This window comes from Vombatus ursinus, unplaced genomic scaffold, assembly GCF_900497805.2.
Source record: "Vombatus ursinus unplaced genomic scaffold, bare-nosed wombat genome assembly UNPS02014810.1, whole genome shotgun sequence".
Classification (NCBI taxonomy): domain Eukaryota; kingdom Metazoa; phylum Chordata; class Mammalia; order Diprotodontia; family Vombatidae; genus Vombatus; species Vombatus ursinus.
In genome coordinates, this window is record NW_020954588.1 from 49,787,960 (window position 1) to 49,807,610 (window position 19,651).

Below are 19,651 nucleotides of genomic sequence, written 5' to 3' on the forward strand. Positions count from 1 at the left end.
GTACCAGCGGACAACGTTTGTGATAGTTTTGTTCAGTCGTGCCCCACTCTTTGTGACCTTGTTTGGAGTTTTCTTGGCAAAGATACTGGAGTGGTTTGCCATTTCCTTCTCCGGCTCATTTTACAGATGAGGAAACTGAGGCTTGACAGGGTTAAGTGACTTGCGCAGCATCACGGAGCAAGGAAGTGTCTGAGGCTGGATTTGATCTCAGGAATAACTATCCACTCTGCCACCTGGCTGCATTAGAATTTCTCCACACTGGGACAGCTAGGTGATACAGTGGATAGAGCACCGGCCCCATATTCAGGAGGACTTGAGTTCAAATGCGGCCTCAGACATAAAACACTTACTAGCCGTGTGACCTTGGGCAAGTCACTTAATCCCATTGCCTAGCCAAAACAAACAAACAAACCAAAAAAAAAAAAGAATTTCCCCACACTGATGAAATCACAGGTGTCCCCCCCACCAAAAAAAATCCTACCAAAAGCATTAGGCCACACATAATGCTGTGCAAGGAGAATAGTTAACATTATTGGATTTAAAATGAAATATTTTTACATTGTTTCAAAAATACCAAGTTAAACTTGTTATTTGTGTGTCTCTAGAAAGTAACTTTGTAGGGTTTTAAAATATTTTTGTCACAGGACCAAAGAACACGATGCTTCGGCTAGCTGTCAAATTTTTCCCACCTGACCCTGGACAGTTGCAAGAAGAGTACACAAGGTAAAGAAACTATAACTTAACACATTGGAAAACAAAAAGAAGTATTGCAGAATGAGTAATTGGGACTCATTAGAAAGCCAATTATATAAGACTTTGAGCCAAGGATTTATGATGCATATGTCTATTAAAATAAAGTGAAGTTGTTAGACGATGAGATGTTACGGCTGGGTTAAAATTTTCTTTTCAAATGCCTTTGCTAATAAATTAAGATCGTTTTAGAGGATGTTTGTAATTGGAAAGACTTAGTACGTCTGTGCACAGAGAGGTCAGTATGCCTGATGGATATGTCTTATTTTTACAGCATGATGCTCTTAAAATTTAAAAGGAAAGAAGAACCTTGGCCTGAGAATTGGACTCTCTGAGTTTTTGGCCTGTTCCTGCCTTATATTCTTGCTGGAGTCCTTAGGGGTCACGTCTTTCTGTGTCTCAGTTTTCTACCTAACCTAACTAAACAAAAGTATTGAACTAAAAAAAAAAGTCTATCTAGGCCCTTTATCACACTGTAGAGGCTGTTTGAAAAGACCCAACCGAAGTCTTCTGTGGTGCCTTTGTGTAGCTTCTCTTATATCAGATGATGTGATTTACAGTTATGCAAAGGCCTAACTAAAGAGCCTGAGAAGTCTGGTTTTGGCAGTGCAACCCTGTAACCCTGCTTTCATTGGTTCATTGATTAACAAGATGACTGCAGGATATTTCTCATTAGAAAAATTATATTTAAAAATACAGGATTAGATATTCATAGAATTGGTATTAAATTGTCTTGAAAAATAAATATTAATAAGAATTCCGATCAGGTGATGTTAATGTTTTTTAAACTATCAGAACTGGCCTATAACATCAGAGTTTGGACTGCCTTTCTCCCATGTGGTCATTGTTATTTTGAGTGTTTTCTGTGACCCAGAACACCCCTTAGGACGGTAGAATGAAAGACTCTGTATGGTACAGTGGGGAAAGTAGTAACTCCCCTTCCAGACCAAGCCTATTTACCCAAACTTTGCCATCCTAAAATAAGGAGAGGTTTAGAATTGGTCTGCATAATGTTGAAAAAATCAAAGGGCTGTAAGAAGCTACTTGCTATCTGAAGATACTAACCCTCATTAAAGTGAGACCTTATTGAGGGCAGGGACTGTCTCTTGCCATACTTTGTGTCCCTAGTGCTAAGCCCAGCACCTGGCACTTGCTTAATAAATATTAGTTGACTGACTAAGCTAGGCCCTGTTTATTTTGGGTGATCTTTGCCATTTAATACTGATGAAAAATGCCATCAAATTCTCCTAGGAAATGTAATTAACTTTCATGTCTCTTCTAGATTCTTTAAGTTGTCCAGTTGTGTTCCTGGAGGCTGAAATTTCCCTGTAGCTTCAAGTTAGAAAAAGTTTACACTTGTTTCTCCTTTTCAGAATGATTGTGTTGTTAGTAATGTGGTGTTAGTGAAAAGAACAGCTATGGTCTAGTCCATGTGTTGTTTTCTTTGAGGGATTAATTGTGAGGGACTGTCTGATGTTGGCAACTACCAGGTGGGCGTTGTGGCGGGATTGGGGTAGAATCTGGGTATTTGGAAATCGAGGCAGGGGCTGTGGTTGGCGGAGTGGTGGTGAACTGGGATGGGCTGGGTACGGAGAGGCCCTGAGGCAGTGGGCAGTGCTATGTGAGATGGGCTGGGTGCAAGGAAGTGGCCAGAGCTTGTGCTCCTCAGGCAAGGGGCGGTGCCACGTGGGAGTGGGACGGCAGAGGACAAGTTCCCTTTGCTTAGTCCCCTCCCTATATGCAACGTCAACCCCAGACGCCTCCTTCCTGTGACCTTCCTGACTTCCTGGGTCCCTTTGTGTAGCACTGACCCCAGACGCCTCCTTCTTGTGTCCTTCCTGACTTCCTAGGTCACGGACTCTGTCTATGCACTAATCCCAGGTGCCTCCTTCCTGTATCCGGTCCTAGCCTCCTACGTCACTCCCTCTCCCTTGGTGTGCTAAACTCAGACAGCCCCTTCCGTATCTGACCCGACAAGCATTGGCTAGTAAGTGGGCTGGGGAGGAGGGGCTAAGTAGGTACTTAAGGAATGAGGTGGTCAGATCACGTACTCTCTCTGCTCCTGCTCTGTTGCTCTGGCCTTCCTGCTTGACCTTGCTTTCTTTTCTCTTGCTTATTCTCCCATTCCCTATTTCCAGTGTCCTCTGTCTCACTCCCTGAGTCTGTCTCACTCCTTGATTCTTCCTCACTACTGATTTCCGCTTCTTTCACTCTTTTATATACTTCTTTCCCTTGCACCTCCCAATCCGGGACCTTAACAAACAACTGTCCCATCTTTCTTCCTTCACTCTATCGGCTACGGGTCTTGTCTCTCTTCCCGCGACCAGACCAGCTGATCCATGGGGCCTCTGGCCTATTTCCTCCGCCCCACGTTGGGCGCCACTTGTACCGGCCGCGCCAACCTTGTGCCGGCCGCGCCAAACACTCCTCCTATAAGGAGCAGGCTGCCAGAGTCATACTCACTCATCAATCTTCGGTCCTCAACCGGCTAAACACACAGAGACGAGCCATCGGGAGGCTGCCAACACCAGAGCTTTATTCAGAGGCAATCACAGCAAGCCATCACAGCAAGGCTAAGCAGGAAGGCCAAGCAACAGAGCAGGAGCAGAGAGAGCGCGTGATCTGACCACGTTCCTTAAGTACCTACTTAGCCCCTCCTCCCCAGCCCACTTACTAGCCAATGCTTGTAGGGTCAGATACCGGAAGGGGCTGTCTGAGTTTAGCACACCAAGGGGGAGGGAGTGACGTAGGAGGCTAGGACCGGATACAGGAAGGAGGCACCTGGGATTAGTGCATAGACAGAGTCCGTGACCTAGGAAGTCAGGAAGGACACAGGAAGGAGGCGTCTGGGGTCAGTGCTACACAAAGGGACCCAGGAAGTCAGGAAGGACACAGGAAGGAGGCGTCTGGGGTTGACGTTGCATATAGGGAGGGGACTAAGCAAAGGGAACCTGTCCTCTGCCGTCCCACTCCCACGTGGCACCGCCCCTTGCCTGAGGAGCACAAGCTCTGGCCACTTCCTTGCACCCAGCCCATCTCACATAGCACTGCCCACTGCCTCAGGGCCTCTCCGTACCCAGCCCATCCCAGTTCACCACCACTCCGCCCACCACAGCCCCTGCCTCGACTTCCAAATACCCAGATTCTACCCCAATCCCGCCACAACGCCCACCTGGTAGTTGCCAACATCAGACAGTCCCTCACAATTAATAATTCATATTTTATCTTTTAAAAGCTATGAGGAATTAAGATAAAAAAGGTTAATGCGAATAAAGGCAACAATTTCTTTTAAGGTGATTGAAATGTGTAACATTTGGAGCTAAACCTTGTTCTCGGGACCCAGTGCAAAGTGTATGTTTGAATACAGTGAAAATTGTGACCCTGAATTTATTGCAGAGAAGAATGTATAGCTGTGGATTTGGTGGAAGGGGCAGCAGATGATGCTGGGAGCCAGACCCTCCTCTCTGGGCCCAGTAGGGCTCTCCAGGGGAAGGGGCAGCTATCAGCCACACTGCATATAGAGAATCTAGTTCAGAAGGTGATGGCTACACTGTCGAAGTTAACGCTACCATCCAGTTACAGACTAGGGATTGGGCACCTTTGCTTGGTATTGCTGCCAGTGTGACTGCAGTTTTCTATATGTAATGGAAGTCCACACTAGTTTCTAAACCTGCCCTCTCAAAGACGATGCCACGTCTGAGTGTGCACAGATGCCAGCAAGGCCGATTGTCTGGCTGACGGGACTCAGCCTGGCCCAGTTTATTTCCAGTTTTTCTCTGATTGGTAGGTGCTTGTTTGTGGTGTTCGCTCTCTCGGGCACTCAGTTCCAGCTCATTTGGCTCCAGGTCAGCTGCCGCATCCATTGCTGAGGGCCCTTCCTTACGGTCACTCCCCCAGGAGCAATGGGTGCCTTGCCTTCAGATGGGATTCCAAGTTTGTATCTAGAAATAACTCTGAACATCCTCTTTTTTTAGATATTTGTTTGCCTTGCAAATCAAGAGAGACTTGGTGGAGGACCGACTGCCCTGCAGTGACAACACAGCTGCTCTCCTCACTGCTCATCTCTTGCAGTGTTAGTATCTCTCTCCTCACCAAGCCCATGTGGAAGCTCATGTGAAGTGTCTCCTAGGCATGTCTGTACCTGGAAAGCAGAAGGGGTACAATATGTGGGTAATGATGGAATGCTGCTGGTTGGTGTAGAGCTTGCAGATTCTCTGAGGAACCCATTAGTACAATGGAACTGCCTGGGGCAAGAGTTTTTGTGTAGGAACTGGGGACTGAAACTCTCTGATGCACTCAGCTCTCTAGGTTTTACTTTCTTTTAAAACTATATTTTAGAAGTATAACACTTTACTAGGCTATACGTTCAACCTTATAAAAATCAGGTTGTGATCCAAAGAGGTAACACATTTTAAAAGAGATGGCCCCAAATTCTGGAGTTACGGTCACCTCGAATGACTTTAGTGAAGCAAAGCGTAATAAACCCAGGGGGAGAGGGAAAGTCAGTGTTTCTTCAAATCTTGATACAAGTAGAAAGCAGGAACTTCATCAGAAATAACAGGTATTTCAAAATCAAATTTGGTTGTAAAATATAAGGGAGGGAAAAAAACTGAAAAGTAGAGAAACAATTGAAAAATACCTGTTAGAATAATTCAGTTTTAAAAGAATGATAGAGATGTAAATCTGAGGTTCTAAATCAGAGTAAAACAAAACTGATTTCTGTAGGTTGGAAGCAAAGAGAGAGACGTTTGGGAGAAAGGATAGGAAAACTCTTCAGTTGTCTTCCCTTGTGGCCCACCACCATGTATGGCAGAGATTCTCTGATACTGTTGACATCCCCATTCCTGTCTTGTGGGCCTCTGTGCTTTAGTGAGGAGCTGGCAGGGGCTTGCCATCATTTTGAGTTGGGAAGGACAGCTGAAGCTGACCAAAAACAAGCAGAAGAAATCTGTGCTAGGGACAGCCCAATTTTAAAGACAGTCGCGGGATCTGTTCTCTAATTGGATTCATTTAATTAAACATTGATTAAGAACCTACTATGTGCAAAACCTTGGGATTACAAAGATAAAAATTATGTAATCCCTGCCTTTACATACCTTGCATTCTACTGGGAGGATAAAAGATATACAGAGAAATAGGAAAACGAAGTCAATGCAAAATAACTTCGAGAGGAGGGTGGGGAGAGTGCCCACCACTGGGGAAGTGAAGAAAGCTTCTGTGGGCAGAAGTGTCAGGGGCTTCAAGGTCATTGCCAAGACAGGTTTTGGGTTAGCTTCACCTTTCCTCCAGGCTTTGACAAAGTGGAATGAGAAATTCTAACTCTCTAAAGGTTATTTTGATGAACTGGGCTTTTGGGATGGGGCAGAGGGTTGTGTTGTTTTGGAAATGTCCATGTGATTCATTGAAGCCTTCTAGCCCTTTATTGGGCATACATTTTGTCCCCTGTTGGTTCTTTTTCTGACTTCACAGTTTACTGTTTTTTAAAAACTTCAACAAGTTGTTTTGTTGGTTTTACCTCAGCTGAGATAGGGGACTATGAAGAAACTGCAGACCGAGAACATCTTAAAATAAGTAAATATGTGCCAAATCAGGAACATATTCAAGAGAAGATAATAGAATACCATCGAAAACACATGTAAGCAAAAGCAGTTCTTGAGTTTTTCACATTACTGTTACATTTATTAAGTGAGCACAGGAGAAGGGGACTGGTGGGGTGGGAGGTTGTTTACATGGTCATAATCTGGGGGGTGGAGCAGGAAGTGAATGATATAAAGAATCAGTCAGTAAGCATTTATTAAGCTCCTACTATGTGCCAGGCCCTGGGGATATGAAGAAAGGCATAAGACAGTGCAGTCCCCGCCCACAAGTGATGTGAGGAGGTAAGAGTTTCAGGTTGGTTTCATCATCTTGCAGAACGTTGAGGTTCTGGAGATGAAGAAGTCCAGGAAATGAGGAGAATGGCCTGGAGGCTCTCCTTGCACAGATCATCTTAGGGACTGCAAGGGTGAACATCCACACCGGACTGGGAGGAAGCTGCGGCTTGCAGAGTGGGGCACCCAGCTCCAGGAGCTCTAACCCTTTGGCTGCACTGCTTTAATAAAAATCACCTGTGCTCAGTGGAAGTTTGTAGCCACTCCTGATGTGTCCATGAATTGAGCCTTATTTTTGTGGTTTGCTAAATGGAAATGTTTAAGCATTTTCATGTAATGTTGCGCTCTCTTCAATTGAGTATCACTGTGTAGTAGAAAATAAATGAAAAAATTAAAAAAAGCATTTCTTAAGCACTTATTCTGGGCCAACCAGTCTCTGCTCTCAAAAAGATCCTGCTCTAATTGGAAGGGACAACGATCAGTTCAGCTGTGGGCTGACAGACCCCAAAGTCCTCAGGTGCATGGCTAGGCAGGGCTCTTTGGGGTCCATCTGGAGGCCACATGACTTTGCCTGGGTGCCTGGGAGGGTTGGGGCGATCCTTGGCAATAAGACCTGGGCGTTCTCCTCCCTAGCTCTCTGCACATCTCAGCAATGTCTCTCGCTCTTTCCCCTCCCCACCTTGGGGACTACTCTAGTGGCAGTAGTCTTAGCTCAGCTGTAGAGGGTTCGTCCGGCAGGAGAAGTGTGTCATAGAGACTAGAGGGAGGAGCCAGAAATAGGGTTAGCACTGGGCGCAGCCACCTGGAGGAGGCAGGGACCCTTTGGGGGAGGGGGGAGTGGTGACCAGTGGTAGGCAAGCTGGCCTTTGGAGGGACTGGCCCTCAGTGGGAGAGCAGAAGGGACACCATCCTTGCCTCAAAGGGAGTCTAAAGAAAAAGGAAATCTGAAGATTGCCAGCATCCATTTCTTTGGTAGGACTGGGAATTCTCCTCAAGTTCCCAGAAATAGGAGATTTGTCCTTATTTGGGACAAGAGGAAAGGAGGGGAGCGGTGACTGTTTTTCAAGAAGAAATTTTGGTTAAGACCAGATTCATTTTAATAGCTTTCAATGCTGTTGGAATTTGAGGCTGTGAATGCTTTAAAATGTATCCACGTTGGAGCATCACCCTTTGTGCCCAGACTCTGTGCCTGCCACTTCTCAGGCTTCTCTTGTTTGTAACCCCTCTTCTAAGATCTTAACTTTGCCATCCGGGCAGCACCCCATTATTGTCTTAGAAAGACCCACGCAAATCCGGGTGTATAGTTTATATTTTTAGCTCCTCCTTGGTATTTATGGTTCCTCTTTTACAAGAAAGACATTCCCCCCTTCATTTTGTGGAGTCTCATTTCTGATATTTCTTGAAGTTTTCCACTTGGTCATGCCAACACTTTCTCCTTTTTCAGTCAAGACAGCCTGTAGCCAGGCCTTGATGGAGAAGGGCATTTTCTTTGGCGGCACCAGGCGCAGCGGGATCCTCAAGGTTATAGAAATAACTTTCCAGCAGGCCATTTAATATGACAACATTTCTCCAGCTTTTGGCTGCCCACAAGTGGGTGAAGACGGTTAATAATAGAGAATGAAATGGGGGGAAATAGGTGCTGTTTATATCTCATTTGTGCCCAGTTGTTTGCAGGTTGTCTCTTCCGTTAGACTGGGTCTTTGTTTTGTTTTGTTTTTTTGTATCCCCAGCACTTAGCCCAGTACCTGGCGCATAGTAGGCACTTAATGAACATTTATTGACTGAGGAATGATTGGAGATATTCAGTAGAGGGCAGGCAGTAGCATTAAGGAGAATCGGGAAAGCCTTCGCAGAAGATAGTATTTTAGCTGGGAAGGAAGGAGGCTTGGAGGGAAGCCAGGAGGAGGAGGGGAGGAGGGAGAAGCGTCCTCTGCATGGCGAATAGCCACTGAATACATCCCGAGTCTGGAGATGGAGGCCAGTGTCCTGTGTTGCTGAGTACATGGGAGGAAGGGAGGGGGGTGTGAGGAGACTGGAAAAGTAGGAGGGGGGTCAGGTGGGGAGAGCTCTGGATGCCAGGCAGAGGATTTTGTGTCGGATCCTGGAGTGTAGAGCAGGGGAGCAGCCTGCCCAGATACTTCATGATGTTTAGTTTTGTTCATCACTAGTAGTTGTTAGGTTTGACCTTTTTACTTTGGTGTAGTGCATGCTCCCCAAGGGCCATATAAACAGTGTGCCGTAGTATTGATGGGAGAAATACTTTTCCCTAGGAGGGGACCTCTTAATCGCTTATTTTTAGAAGGCAGTGTTTGTCAGTTATGTAACATGACTTCTAGAAAGATTACTAGGTAGTTAATCCATTCTTAGTGAGCTTTTGAAACAGGGTAATAATGCCTCCTGACTGTCAGAAAATTTCCTCGCTTTCTGTGTAAGTTTTTAACATTTAGTAACTCCATAGATGACATTTACCAAGCAAGAAATTTGCTATAGAGTGGAAGGTAATTTAGATCATTGTAATCCACTAGGGTTCAAGTAAATCTAATCCATCTGTAGCTAGTTGCTTAAATAGAAAACCATGGTATTTCCTGAAAAATTATGGAAGGCTCTTTGACTCTCTTAGAAATAGGTTGTGTCTAATGTTGTACTAAAAATTGCACTCATGTGATTTTCCATTAAAGGGGCCAAACACCTGCTGAATCAGATTTCCAGGTACTTGAAATTGCTAGGAAGTTAGAGATGTACGGAATCAAGTTTCACCTGGCCTCTGATCGAGAGGGGACCAAAATTCACCTTGCTGTTTCTCACATGGGCGTACTTGTATTCCAGGTAGGTTTCATAGGGAGAGGGTGTTTAATGGTTTAAAAAAAAAAACTTGTCATCTTCAAGTCTGATTTCTTTCTGTGTCTCATAGTTAGCATATTTTAAGTTTGTAAAAATTTGGTTGAAATTCATATAATTTAAAAGTTGAAATCAAGGTCAGAGGTCAACTAGGGCAGCTGCTTACCAGTGCAGAGATTTTTTTTTGAGTGTTTCTGACCGGTAACCTCTACTCGAACACTTCTGGACACAAGCAGCCCTAAATGTGTTTGCAAATGCATAGTTTATATTTGAATAAAAATCTGCCTCCCCCTAAGTTCCCCCAGCTCAAGTCAGGTCCTGGTAATAAATGTTAGCAAGTACTTAGTAAGTGTTCACACATGGTAGGCCTCAGTTCTGATTCGGGGGAGCAGGAGAAGCTGTGTCTACCGTCTTGTATGTGATGGCTCTTCAGCTGCTGTTGGAGACCATCAGAATTGCTCCCAGCTCAGTGGGCCCAGCCTCTTCAGCCATTTCCGGGTGACATCATTCCTGGCTTTTCATCTTCATCATCACTCCGTTCTTCATTTGTCAGTATCCCCTGTAAAATGTCGCACCCATTTCAAGGTGATCTTTTCACATTATGTAAGACTGTAACTCTTTGGGATCTGGACCTTGTGCTTCTGTCAGTGAAGCATAAGATTGTGCCAGCATTTTACCGTCATTTTATTGTGGTCACCTCAAATCCCTGGTCTTTTTCCTATGAATTGCTGCCCCGTACCTGTGTAATTGATTGTTTGAGTTTATATTTGGGACTTTATTGTTATCCTGATGAAATTTCATTTTGTAGATTTGGGCCTAGGTTCAACCTGTCAAAATCAGTTTGTAGGCTGAACTTCACGTGTTGATTTTATCATATTCTGAAGTATACAAGGCTGTTGTCCTTTCTTCCTGAAGGTGAAGTTGCTGAGCTGCACTTGACCGTGTACATTGTTTGCCATGTTCATTTCCCCCTTAACAGCATAGGATTGGTTTACAATAGATATATCCTTAACAGTTAAAAGTAGAAACACAAATTGACTTGTGACCAGAAGTGATTTAATCATCTTCTCAAAAAGATCAAGAAAAGTAATTTGAAAAAGACAACCTTGGAAAGTTGGGACCAAAAGGTATGGTAGTGAATGAATCTGGATTGTAAAAGCTTTGACACTTTGCTCCCAATCAGAGAGTCTGAACCATAGCTCAGGGACCGCAAATGTTTATTTTAGTCATTCTCTCTTCAAAACCATGAAATTTCTACCAGTTCCCCCTTTTTGATTTAGGGTGGGAGTTTAGACCTTGAGCTAGTAATTTTCTATTTTTAAAAGGAGAAAAATGGAAGCAAAGCCAGCAGCTGGTAGTTATTTCCATGGGGTTGCTTGACTGTTTTGGCAGCTCACTTGAGGAGCTCAACCTCCTGGCTTCTACTCTCTGCCAACCCTCGAGCATCCTGCTCAAGGACCTTCCCAGCCTCGGGGCCTGGAGCTCCCAGAATACAGGTTTTAAAAGCACAGTCCTTTCAAACCCTCGGGGGCCACATGCCTTCAGCCAGGAAGCATTTTGTGGCTTAGTGGTCAAGCAGCAGGTGACCAGCTGGGAGGCTCTTGGAGCTTCTCATCTCACTTTCTTCAGTGACCAAAGGCTTCTAGAAGTCATGCTAGGCTTTCAGTCTCCCTCTCTCTTTTTCTGTGTACGTGCACAGGAAACACACAACTTGAGCTGCTATTTCCCCTCCCTGTCATTATGACAGAGAATCCCTAGTAACGATGACTGTAAAGTGCATTAGTTAAAGGGCCAGGGAGTGTCTTAGACTCCAGAGACCCCTTGAAAACTGCCTTTCCCACACGGGCTGCTGTCCCTGCCTCTCAGTGGCTCTCAGGGCTCAGTCTCCTGGCATGTCAAACTTGCAGAGGGCATTTTCCTTAAAATAGGATGAGCCCCCAGGGGAACTAGGCTTTATTTCCTAGGTCCCCGAAAGGCAAGGTAAACATCATCAGCATGTTTTATGATTGGATGTAAAATTCTAACATCGGCAAGCATGTGCTAAATATTGAATTCTGCCCAGATGCAACATAGTAGTAGTCATCAATCATAAGCTACTTTGTTGGAAAGTCAGTGCTTTTCCATGACTCTAAAAACTACATACAATGTTGATTGGTTAAAACATGGTTACTTAAACCTGAATATTACCCCTTCCCAATTCTCTTTCACCCATAAAGCCCCCCTCCTTTATTTTAGTACCTAGTCACTCCCTCTCTGTCACCCTCTACTCAAAGAGTTCACTTTTCATACATGTGTTGTTACATTTGCCTTACAGTTATCCTCATCTTCCTCAGCTTCTTAGCAGGTCAGCCTGGTCTTAAGCTACTGCCTCCATCTGCTTTTCATCTCTTTGTATTTATGTATTATAAATATTCTATATGTATACAGAGCCTTGTCAAAGGATTTGAGTTACAAGGGGAAATCTCTTGTACACAGAATTAGGCAGTTGAAGATTTTTAAAAAATCTGTGATTTGGTGCATTTTGTATTTATAATCTGTCTGATTTGTAAAATTATCTCAGGTGTGGGACAGAGAGAGAGAGAGAGAGAGAGAGAGACTCTGTGTGTGTGTGTGTGTGTGTGTGTGTTAGGGAGAGTGCTTCTATAATAGCACATGTGCTGTTAAATATTTTGTTTTTTAAAATATAGGGGAACACCAAAATTAACACCTTCAATTGGTCCAAAGTCCGTAAACTGAGTTTTAAGAGGAAAAGGTTTCTTATTAAACTTCACCCAGAAGTTCACGTAAGTGTTACCACTGTATAACTTCTTCGCCTCACCTTTTTCTTTACAATCCAGAAACATTTTATTTTGTTGGAATCTCTTTTTCAAAAAAAAAAAGAGTGTCGTATAACAGTCTACTTGCCTGATGCGTGATGTACCCTTCAGGACAAGACAGATCTTCAGAATCCCTTAGAGACTTAGAAGTGAAGGGACCGTCCACACTCTCTAGCCTAATCCCTCTTTCTGTAGAGGAGGAAATTGAGACATGGAGGTTCAGAGAACTGACCTAGATCACACCCAGCATTGAGGCTTTGGTCCAGAACGGTCCGGAAGGCCTTCTTAAAGGTAGAATCCGAGTGGGCTCTTTGTCTGTGCATCTGTGACAGAGAAATTGATCTTTATTGTAGATTGGGGGAGACTTGATGGGAAAGCCAGCATTTTCAGAAGCCTTAACAAGAGTTAAGCTTCACCTTTCAAAGGGCATTCGACTGCCAGTCCTGCTGTTTAGAGGAAAGTCACACACCGGAAAAGGCTCCCCAGAAGTATGGTGAATGTGGGAGTGCTCCAGATCCGTTGTTGAACAGTCGGCCAATAGAGAGCCAGCTGGCCCGCTAGTTGGGCCGATGGTCTGTAGATAATGTCGGGAAGGGGTTTGTGTTGCTCTCAGCTCTGGGACAGGAGCAGCCCTGAGGACTGACCTTTAGGACAGAGCACTTCATCCAAAGCTCAGGGAGATAGGAGATCAGTAAAAGTCTAAGGCAAGGTTTATCTTCACATGTATTTTGCTTTTGATAGGAGTGGACATCAAAGCCACCCTCACTCATTCAGTCCCTGTGATAGGAGACCCAAAAGAGCATGAGGGTTACAGCAAAACAACAAATGTCCTTTTTCGCACTAAGTAAAAAACAAAATGAGGACGCTGTTTTTCTTAGGGTTATTGCCACAGTAGAGAGAGAATGAGGAGGAATTGTAGATTAATTTATAAAAAAAAAACTGCATTGTGTTTCAGGGCCATATTTATATTTGCATTTAGCAAAGCTAACTCTAGTATCAGTATGGAGATTTTCAAAGGAGGCATTTGATTATTTCTCACCATCTCTTTTGTTGTGGTTTGTTTCTTAAAATTATTTTCCTGTATGTTTAACCCTTTGTTCCTTAACGAATGACTTGGATCCTTGTGTTTTGTTTCCAGGGCTCATATCAGGATACGTTGGAATTTCTCTTGGGCAGTCGAGATGAGTGTAAGAACTTCTGGAAGATTTGTGTAGAATATCACACCTTTTTCAGACTTTTTGATCAGCCCAAGCCAAAAGCTAAAGCTGTCTTCTTCAGCCGAGGGTCTTCATTCAGATACAGGTAGTGTATCTCTAAATTGCGGTAAGATACTAAGGAGATGTTTACTGAGAGAAAACAGTATTGCAAGTTAGCCTCCACGTGTATGTGAGACATGTGGCCATGTAAAATAATACATGGTTAGTCACTGCACACTTGAGCTAAGATTTAAAAAAATGCTTTCACCAAGTTGACAGAGAGGATCAAACTTGTTTCTTGTGAGGGGAGCTGGAAGGTGCTGGGAGAGCCTTGAATTAGAAACATTGGTTACTGTAAAGTACTTGGAATAACTCATGTTCAACATCTGAACCTTGTCCACAGTGGGAGAACCCAAAAACAACTGGTGGACTATGTTAAAGACAGTGGGATCAAGAAAATGCCCTATGAAAGGTAAGCCCTGGTTGCTAGGTGACTGAAATGCATTGGCCCCATTTCTAAAAGCTGAAACTTAAATTCCTTCTGAGTTTTGTACAAAAGCAACTCCTTGTGTAATGGAATGCCCCAGGAAGTGTTTCATAAAATGCATCTTAGAGGGCTTGAGGACACTGAAGTCAGGACACAAAAGACTGGGGTATTTCTTTTCAGATGGCAGAGCTGATTTTCTGGGTTTGGTGTCAACACTGACATTATGATCTCCCTAAGGCACAGCTCTGACTGGGTCATGTCACTGTCTTCCTGAAAAGGTCCCCTCCACTAGGTACTTGTAGGCCTCCACTGTGGGGCTCCCCAGGCTGGATAGACTCGCTATGACTCGTCTTGGCCTTTCCTCTTATGTCTCTAAATCTTTGCTGTCCTCGCCTTCTCCTTTGTCTGTGAGAACAGTAATGTTGAAGGCTCAGCTTGGGGGCAACTGGCATGTGCCTCACGGTCTTGGAGAGGTGTCTGGTATCTTTGCCAAGAAAACCCCAAATTGGGTCACGAAGAGTTGGACATGACTGAAAAACTTGCCCAGGGGCACACAGGGTCACATTTAATTAGCAAGTAAGTGTTTGAGACAGGATTTGAATTCAGATCTTCCTGACTTGGCTAGCACCCCATCCATTGTGCCTTCCAGCTGGCTGGGAGTATTTTGTTGTTCAGTTGCAGTCCACTCTTCATGACCCCATTTGGGGTTTTCTTGGCAAAGATACTGGAGTGGTTTGCTGATTCCTTCTCAGGCTTACTTTACAGATGTGAAAACAGAGGCAAACAGGGTAAAATGACTTGCCCAGGGCCACACAGCTAGTGAGCATCTGAGGTCTGATTTGAAATCGTGTCTTCATAACTCCAGACCCAGCACTCTCTACTGAGCCTCCTGTTATATCTCTTGTCTCTTGTTTTTTCTTTATTTGGTCAATCCTTTTTTTTTTTTTTTAAGAATCATTTTCGATAGTCATAATCACTGATTGCTTTGTTTTCTAATAGTGTTTTTTCCCTTTGGTACGGTGGCTGGAGATCTGGCCTTAGAAGCAGGAAGACCTGAGCTCAAACCTTGTCTCTGACAGATTGACCTGGTGTGACCCTGGGCACGGGACTTGACTTGTCGGTGCTCCAGGCACCTCTCAAAGACCATGGAGCACATGCCAGTCTGTAGTCACCATTGCCTACACCAGTTTTGCTTTTTTTTTATTTTAATTCCCTCTAGCATTGTTAGTTTTATTTTCTTGTGTATATATTAACCATCCAAATTTTAGTTTTTCATTTTCTACGTTGACTTCTATAGGCCTTTTGTGGTTGTTGTTTGAGAGCAGTAGGTAGTGTGGTATCATTTGGATTTTGTCGGGAGTTTTTTCTTAGTGGATAATGTCTGTGTGCTTCCTTGGGTGAAAGTGGTTAGCAAGAGGAAGAGGGTTCCTTCTTCTAATAACGTCTTCTTTGTTCCTCAGAAGACACAGCAAGGTGCGAACCACTGCTCGAACTTGGAATAAAGATTTGCCAAAACAGGTGAGTCTGGCCGTGCTTTGTACATGGCCGGGTCGGTCCAGGCATAGCTTGTTGTCAGCATGCATCAATTCTAAGTGAGTTGTGTTGCTGGAGTAGAATTTTCCCCTTTTCACGGAGTGTTTCTATCTTTATTCTTGGTTTGCCCGTCAGTTTTCTTGTCGTCTCCATTCATGTGTTGACGTGTAACGTGGCAGTTTTACATGGCATTACTTCATTTTAAGTAATTGCTTTTGACGTTAGTTTTGTCGAAAGAGACTTTAAACATGCTGTGGATGCTTGTGATTTAGGCCCCATTGGTTGTAAACTAGTGGAAAGCAGCAAACTAAAGTGCACTTGAGACCAGAAGTTTTCCCTCTAAATAATTACCATCCAGTTTTGCTTGACATTGCCTGTGGGATGGCTGGTCTTCTGAAATCTTGGCAAGCAGGTCTTGGTCACTTAGCAGAAAGCACCCGTCGCCTTCTGCCTGTTAGCCAGGAGCTCGTTTCAGCTAAAACGCAGGATGTTTTTGTTCCCAGCAGAAACAACCCCCAGATCTAGGCATTTGCCTCCCAGATTTAATAGCCTCCATTTCCTGGGATCAGGTCACTGCAAGTTTTTCTTGCAGGTGGATTTTTCCTTTCATTAGCCTAATTTGTCAGATAAAATGGAAGAATGTGACCAAAACCTGCCTATAAACATGGATGAGGTCAGTATCTCTTGCTAGTTAGTGTTTCTAACAGGAACAAAGTTGTAAGAAGAAAAAAAGTTGCCTTTTTCAGTGTGATTGTTACATCAGTGAAAGTGCTGCCTTTGATATATTCGACAAATATTTCGTTTTCTGGTAATTTTACTTGTTGCTTTCTACAATTTTGATTCCCAGAGCATCTCATTTACCGAGGGCTTGAGACTTCCTGGTTCACCAAGTTCTACAAATGCCTCCTTTTATTCAGTCCCTACCTCTCCGGTGACCCCTGCTGACCTGCCCGTCTGCATGGACAGCAACAGTTCCTTCCTGGCCTCCGCAGCACCCTCTGTGAAGAGCCCCCTAGCAGAAAGGAGCAGCGCCACATCAGCTGAAGAAGCTGACAAGAACACGGTCCAACCGCATGGCTCTCCAATACTCCAGTCATTTCAAGGTGTTGGGTCTTGTAATGTTGCGAGAAATTACGGCTCCACTTGTCTGGGTGCCCAGGCTAGGGAGGACTTGCGGCTAGCTCGAGACAGGGGAAGGGGGATGCCTTATCCAAATGACAATGGTGAGGATGACTTGACCACAGGTGTCTTCATGTCCAGCATTGAGTATCAGTGTAACAAGCATGGCAGCAGGGCTGCCCCTGTTTTCACATTGACAAACTCCCAATTGCAGGTTTCAGAAGAATTTATTGATGATGACCCAGCCGATATCTCCTTTTTTGCTGGAGGATCTGAGGCATTTTCCTATGCCTATGGTTGTTTAGCTTTGCAGGAAGGCCTTTCACCTAGGCAGCGCCCCCACTCCCCATCTTCCCCTAGCTCGGGTCTCTCTCAACACCTGGGCTCAGCCCAGGCCAGCCCAGACAGGTATTCCACAGAAGCAGTAGATATGAATTTGGAGGAGGATTTTGAATTTGAGGAAGGGAGTGATTTCAATGGCAACGAGCGCCCATCAGATACCTCGGAGTTATTTGAGGTAAAAGCCCGAGCCAGCAGAATGCAAAGCCTTTTGAGTCCCTCGGAAACGAGTTCCCTGATAAACCACCAGTCTGAGAGCAGCTCTCTCAACATGCCGCTGAACGGGGTCTCCTTGCTCACCCCTGGCTCGGCCAATCAGTCGGAAGCCAGTTCCATGGTCAACTTCCCAGCCTGCTCAGTCCGCTCAGAGGGCAGCTCAGCCTTTCAGTTCTCTGATATTATTGACCAGTTAGAGCAGCTGAGCTGCCCTCCCACCACGACCGAGGACTCCAGCACCAGTGAGACAGACTCCTGGGATTCCGACACTGAAGCCCCCTTAGACGTCAGTCTCTTCTTCAGCAACCCCTTTGCACAGACACAGAGTGAGAGGCTTGCTTTTGATTTCCAGAATAATTTAAAGAATCTGACCCAGGAAGAGCTGACAGAAAAGATGCACATTGACCATTGATAGGCCCTTTGAAAATGACCCTGGTGTTCACAATGGCTCTTCATAGTTCATTAGGACACATTCAAGGGGCTCACAAACATGATGATTTGGATGTAGGAAATCATTTTGTTGGTGGCTGGCCAGTTAGTTCATCCTTTCTTGCCAGCTTCCTGGCATATTATCTTTATCTTATCTTATTGGGGGAAATATTGAAGGTTTAGAACTTCCATATTAAATCCCATTGAAAACTATGCACTAACTATCCACGTAGGTACTAGTAGGGTGTGGAGAACACTACATTTAGACAGTCTCTGAGAAGAGAAGTTCCCTCTGTTAGTTCCTGTGAAGTCCAATGCATTCCAGCCTAGTCTAGTTTTACTTTTTCTCTATTTCACTTGGTGGGAATAAAAAGCTGCAACTGGCCTTAGCCCTGGGTACCGCCACCTCCCGATGACCTCCTGACATGGTCAGTGCCACAAACAGCTGTGGAGCCTTTTCAGATGAGGAATTTTCCGTGGATAGGTGATGAAGGATAGATAATGACCCTGGATTCACAGTCTGGGTGGCAGCTTAGGGATGGAGGAGCCTGTGTCCCAAGGCGGTGCACAGAAAGCATCTGGGGACTTTCCCATGGAGCACCCAAAGGTGCATTTTGTTGAGTAGCTTGAGCTGCTGCTGCGGTAGTACAATGGAGTGCAGTGTGGGGAAACCTTACCAGAGACATTCAGATCACGTTTGAAACGTCTGCACGATTGGGCAAGCAGTGGCTGCAGGTGAAGTAGAGCCAAACACATCAAATGACTTTAGCCAGAAGCGTGCAGGTCCTGTGCACAGTAATCACAGGGGCGCTGTTCAGTTCAAGTAGCTACAAATAGCTTGGTAGATGTTTGGAAGAAAAATGGGAAAATGGCCTAAGCCTCCTGTGTATTTCTTCCGTAGTGGTTCCTGAAGGAATGAGAGTTTCCTTCAGGATGATGATGTAATGTTATGGCAGCTGTTGGTAGACATTTCCTGGGAGATGCCATCCTAACTGGCGTAGTCTTATTGTTTGGGGAATCAAGGAAGCGATTCAAGTATTTTTCACTTAGGAAAGAGAATTTGTACATGAGCATTCAGGTACATACTCAGGCTGAAAGAGAGAGACAGTTGCAGAGAGAGTTAGTGCCCACATTCAAGGAGGCAGGCTGTCCCCCAGGGTGCTTCAGGGATGGGGACAGTACACCAGGGAAAAGTATCTTCATAACATTTTGCTTGGGGAATTCAAATTTTAAGTTTCTGTCACTGTTTACAAATATTGACCCACATCCTTGGCAGAGGGCCAACTGTTTAAACTCAAAATTGTAATACTGTGGTAACTTCCTTTATATATTCAGAAGCAAGTCTAATTGTAATTTGACCAATAGCATCTTTGGGTAGAAGTTACTCTGTCTGAGAGCAGTGGTTCTTAACTTTTTTTGTGTCATGGACCCCTTGGGCTCTCAGGAGAACCTTGTGGATTACTCTGCAGAATAATGTTTTTAAGTGCATAAAATAAAACACATCATTTGATTCCAGTAAAATTATTTTGGAATCCAGTTATCAAGATATATTTTAAAAATTCACAGACCCTTGCCCCTAGAAGGTGTCAAAGGGTTCTGTGTGTTCTGATGTAAAACTCGTCACCATTCCAAAATACCAGGTGCTGTGACAGCCTCCAAGGCGCTGCTACCTTCTCGTTCCACATCAGCTATTTTTTCATAGAAATCTTTTCCTGGATAGAATTACTCTATCCAAGAATTGCTCAGGGTGAGCCACACTTTCTCCATCCTCAACTGTAGGAATTTTGCAGGGCTCCTCCCAAGGTCACGGTGTGGTTGAGGAGGAAGGGGAATACTTTAATTCTTTCCTGTTTGTCATTTGCTTCCAGCCGTTTGAATGTGGTAGGATTGACCTTGCCTCTGGAAAGAGGCACTATGGATAGAAATGTAGAGAATGTGGGAGAATAATGCCTCTTGTGAAAGCTGCTGATTGTTGACAGCTTTCCTTCATCAGCACCATTGAGTTGAGAGACTCAGTGCCTTGGGTTTGTGTGAAGTGTGAGGTCACTCTGCCTCCCT

At 44.5% G+C, this 19,651-nt stretch overlaps 1 protein-coding gene across 7 annotated transcripts in view; it reads left to right on the forward strand.

Moving 5' to 3' along the window:
- FARP2 (FERM, ARH/RhoGEF and pleckstrin domain protein 2) overlaps nucleotides 1-19,651 on the forward strand; it is a 110,877-nt gene that overhangs the window by 49,222 nt on the left and 42,004 nt on the right. For all 7 annotated transcript variants that reach the window (XM_027875767.1, XM_027875766.1, XM_027875769.1 and 4 more), the window contains exons 5-13: nucleotides 645-723; nucleotides 4,725-4,822; nucleotides 6,271-6,385; nucleotides 9,299-9,446; nucleotides 12,146-12,241; nucleotides 13,413-13,576; nucleotides 13,874-13,942; nucleotides 15,418-15,475; nucleotides 16,338-16,593. In XM_027875767.1, coding sequence (XP_027731568.1) covers nucleotides 645-723; nucleotides 4,725-4,822; nucleotides 6,271-6,385; nucleotides 9,299-9,446; nucleotides 12,146-12,241; nucleotides 13,413-13,576; nucleotides 13,874-13,942; nucleotides 15,418-15,475; nucleotides 16,338-16,593 — 1,083 coding nt within the window. The remainder of the gene's footprint in view (nucleotides 1-644; nucleotides 724-4,724; nucleotides 4,823-6,270; nucleotides 6,386-9,298; nucleotides 9,447-12,145; nucleotides 12,242-13,412; nucleotides 13,577-13,873; nucleotides 13,943-15,417; nucleotides 15,476-16,337; nucleotides 16,594-19,651) is intronic.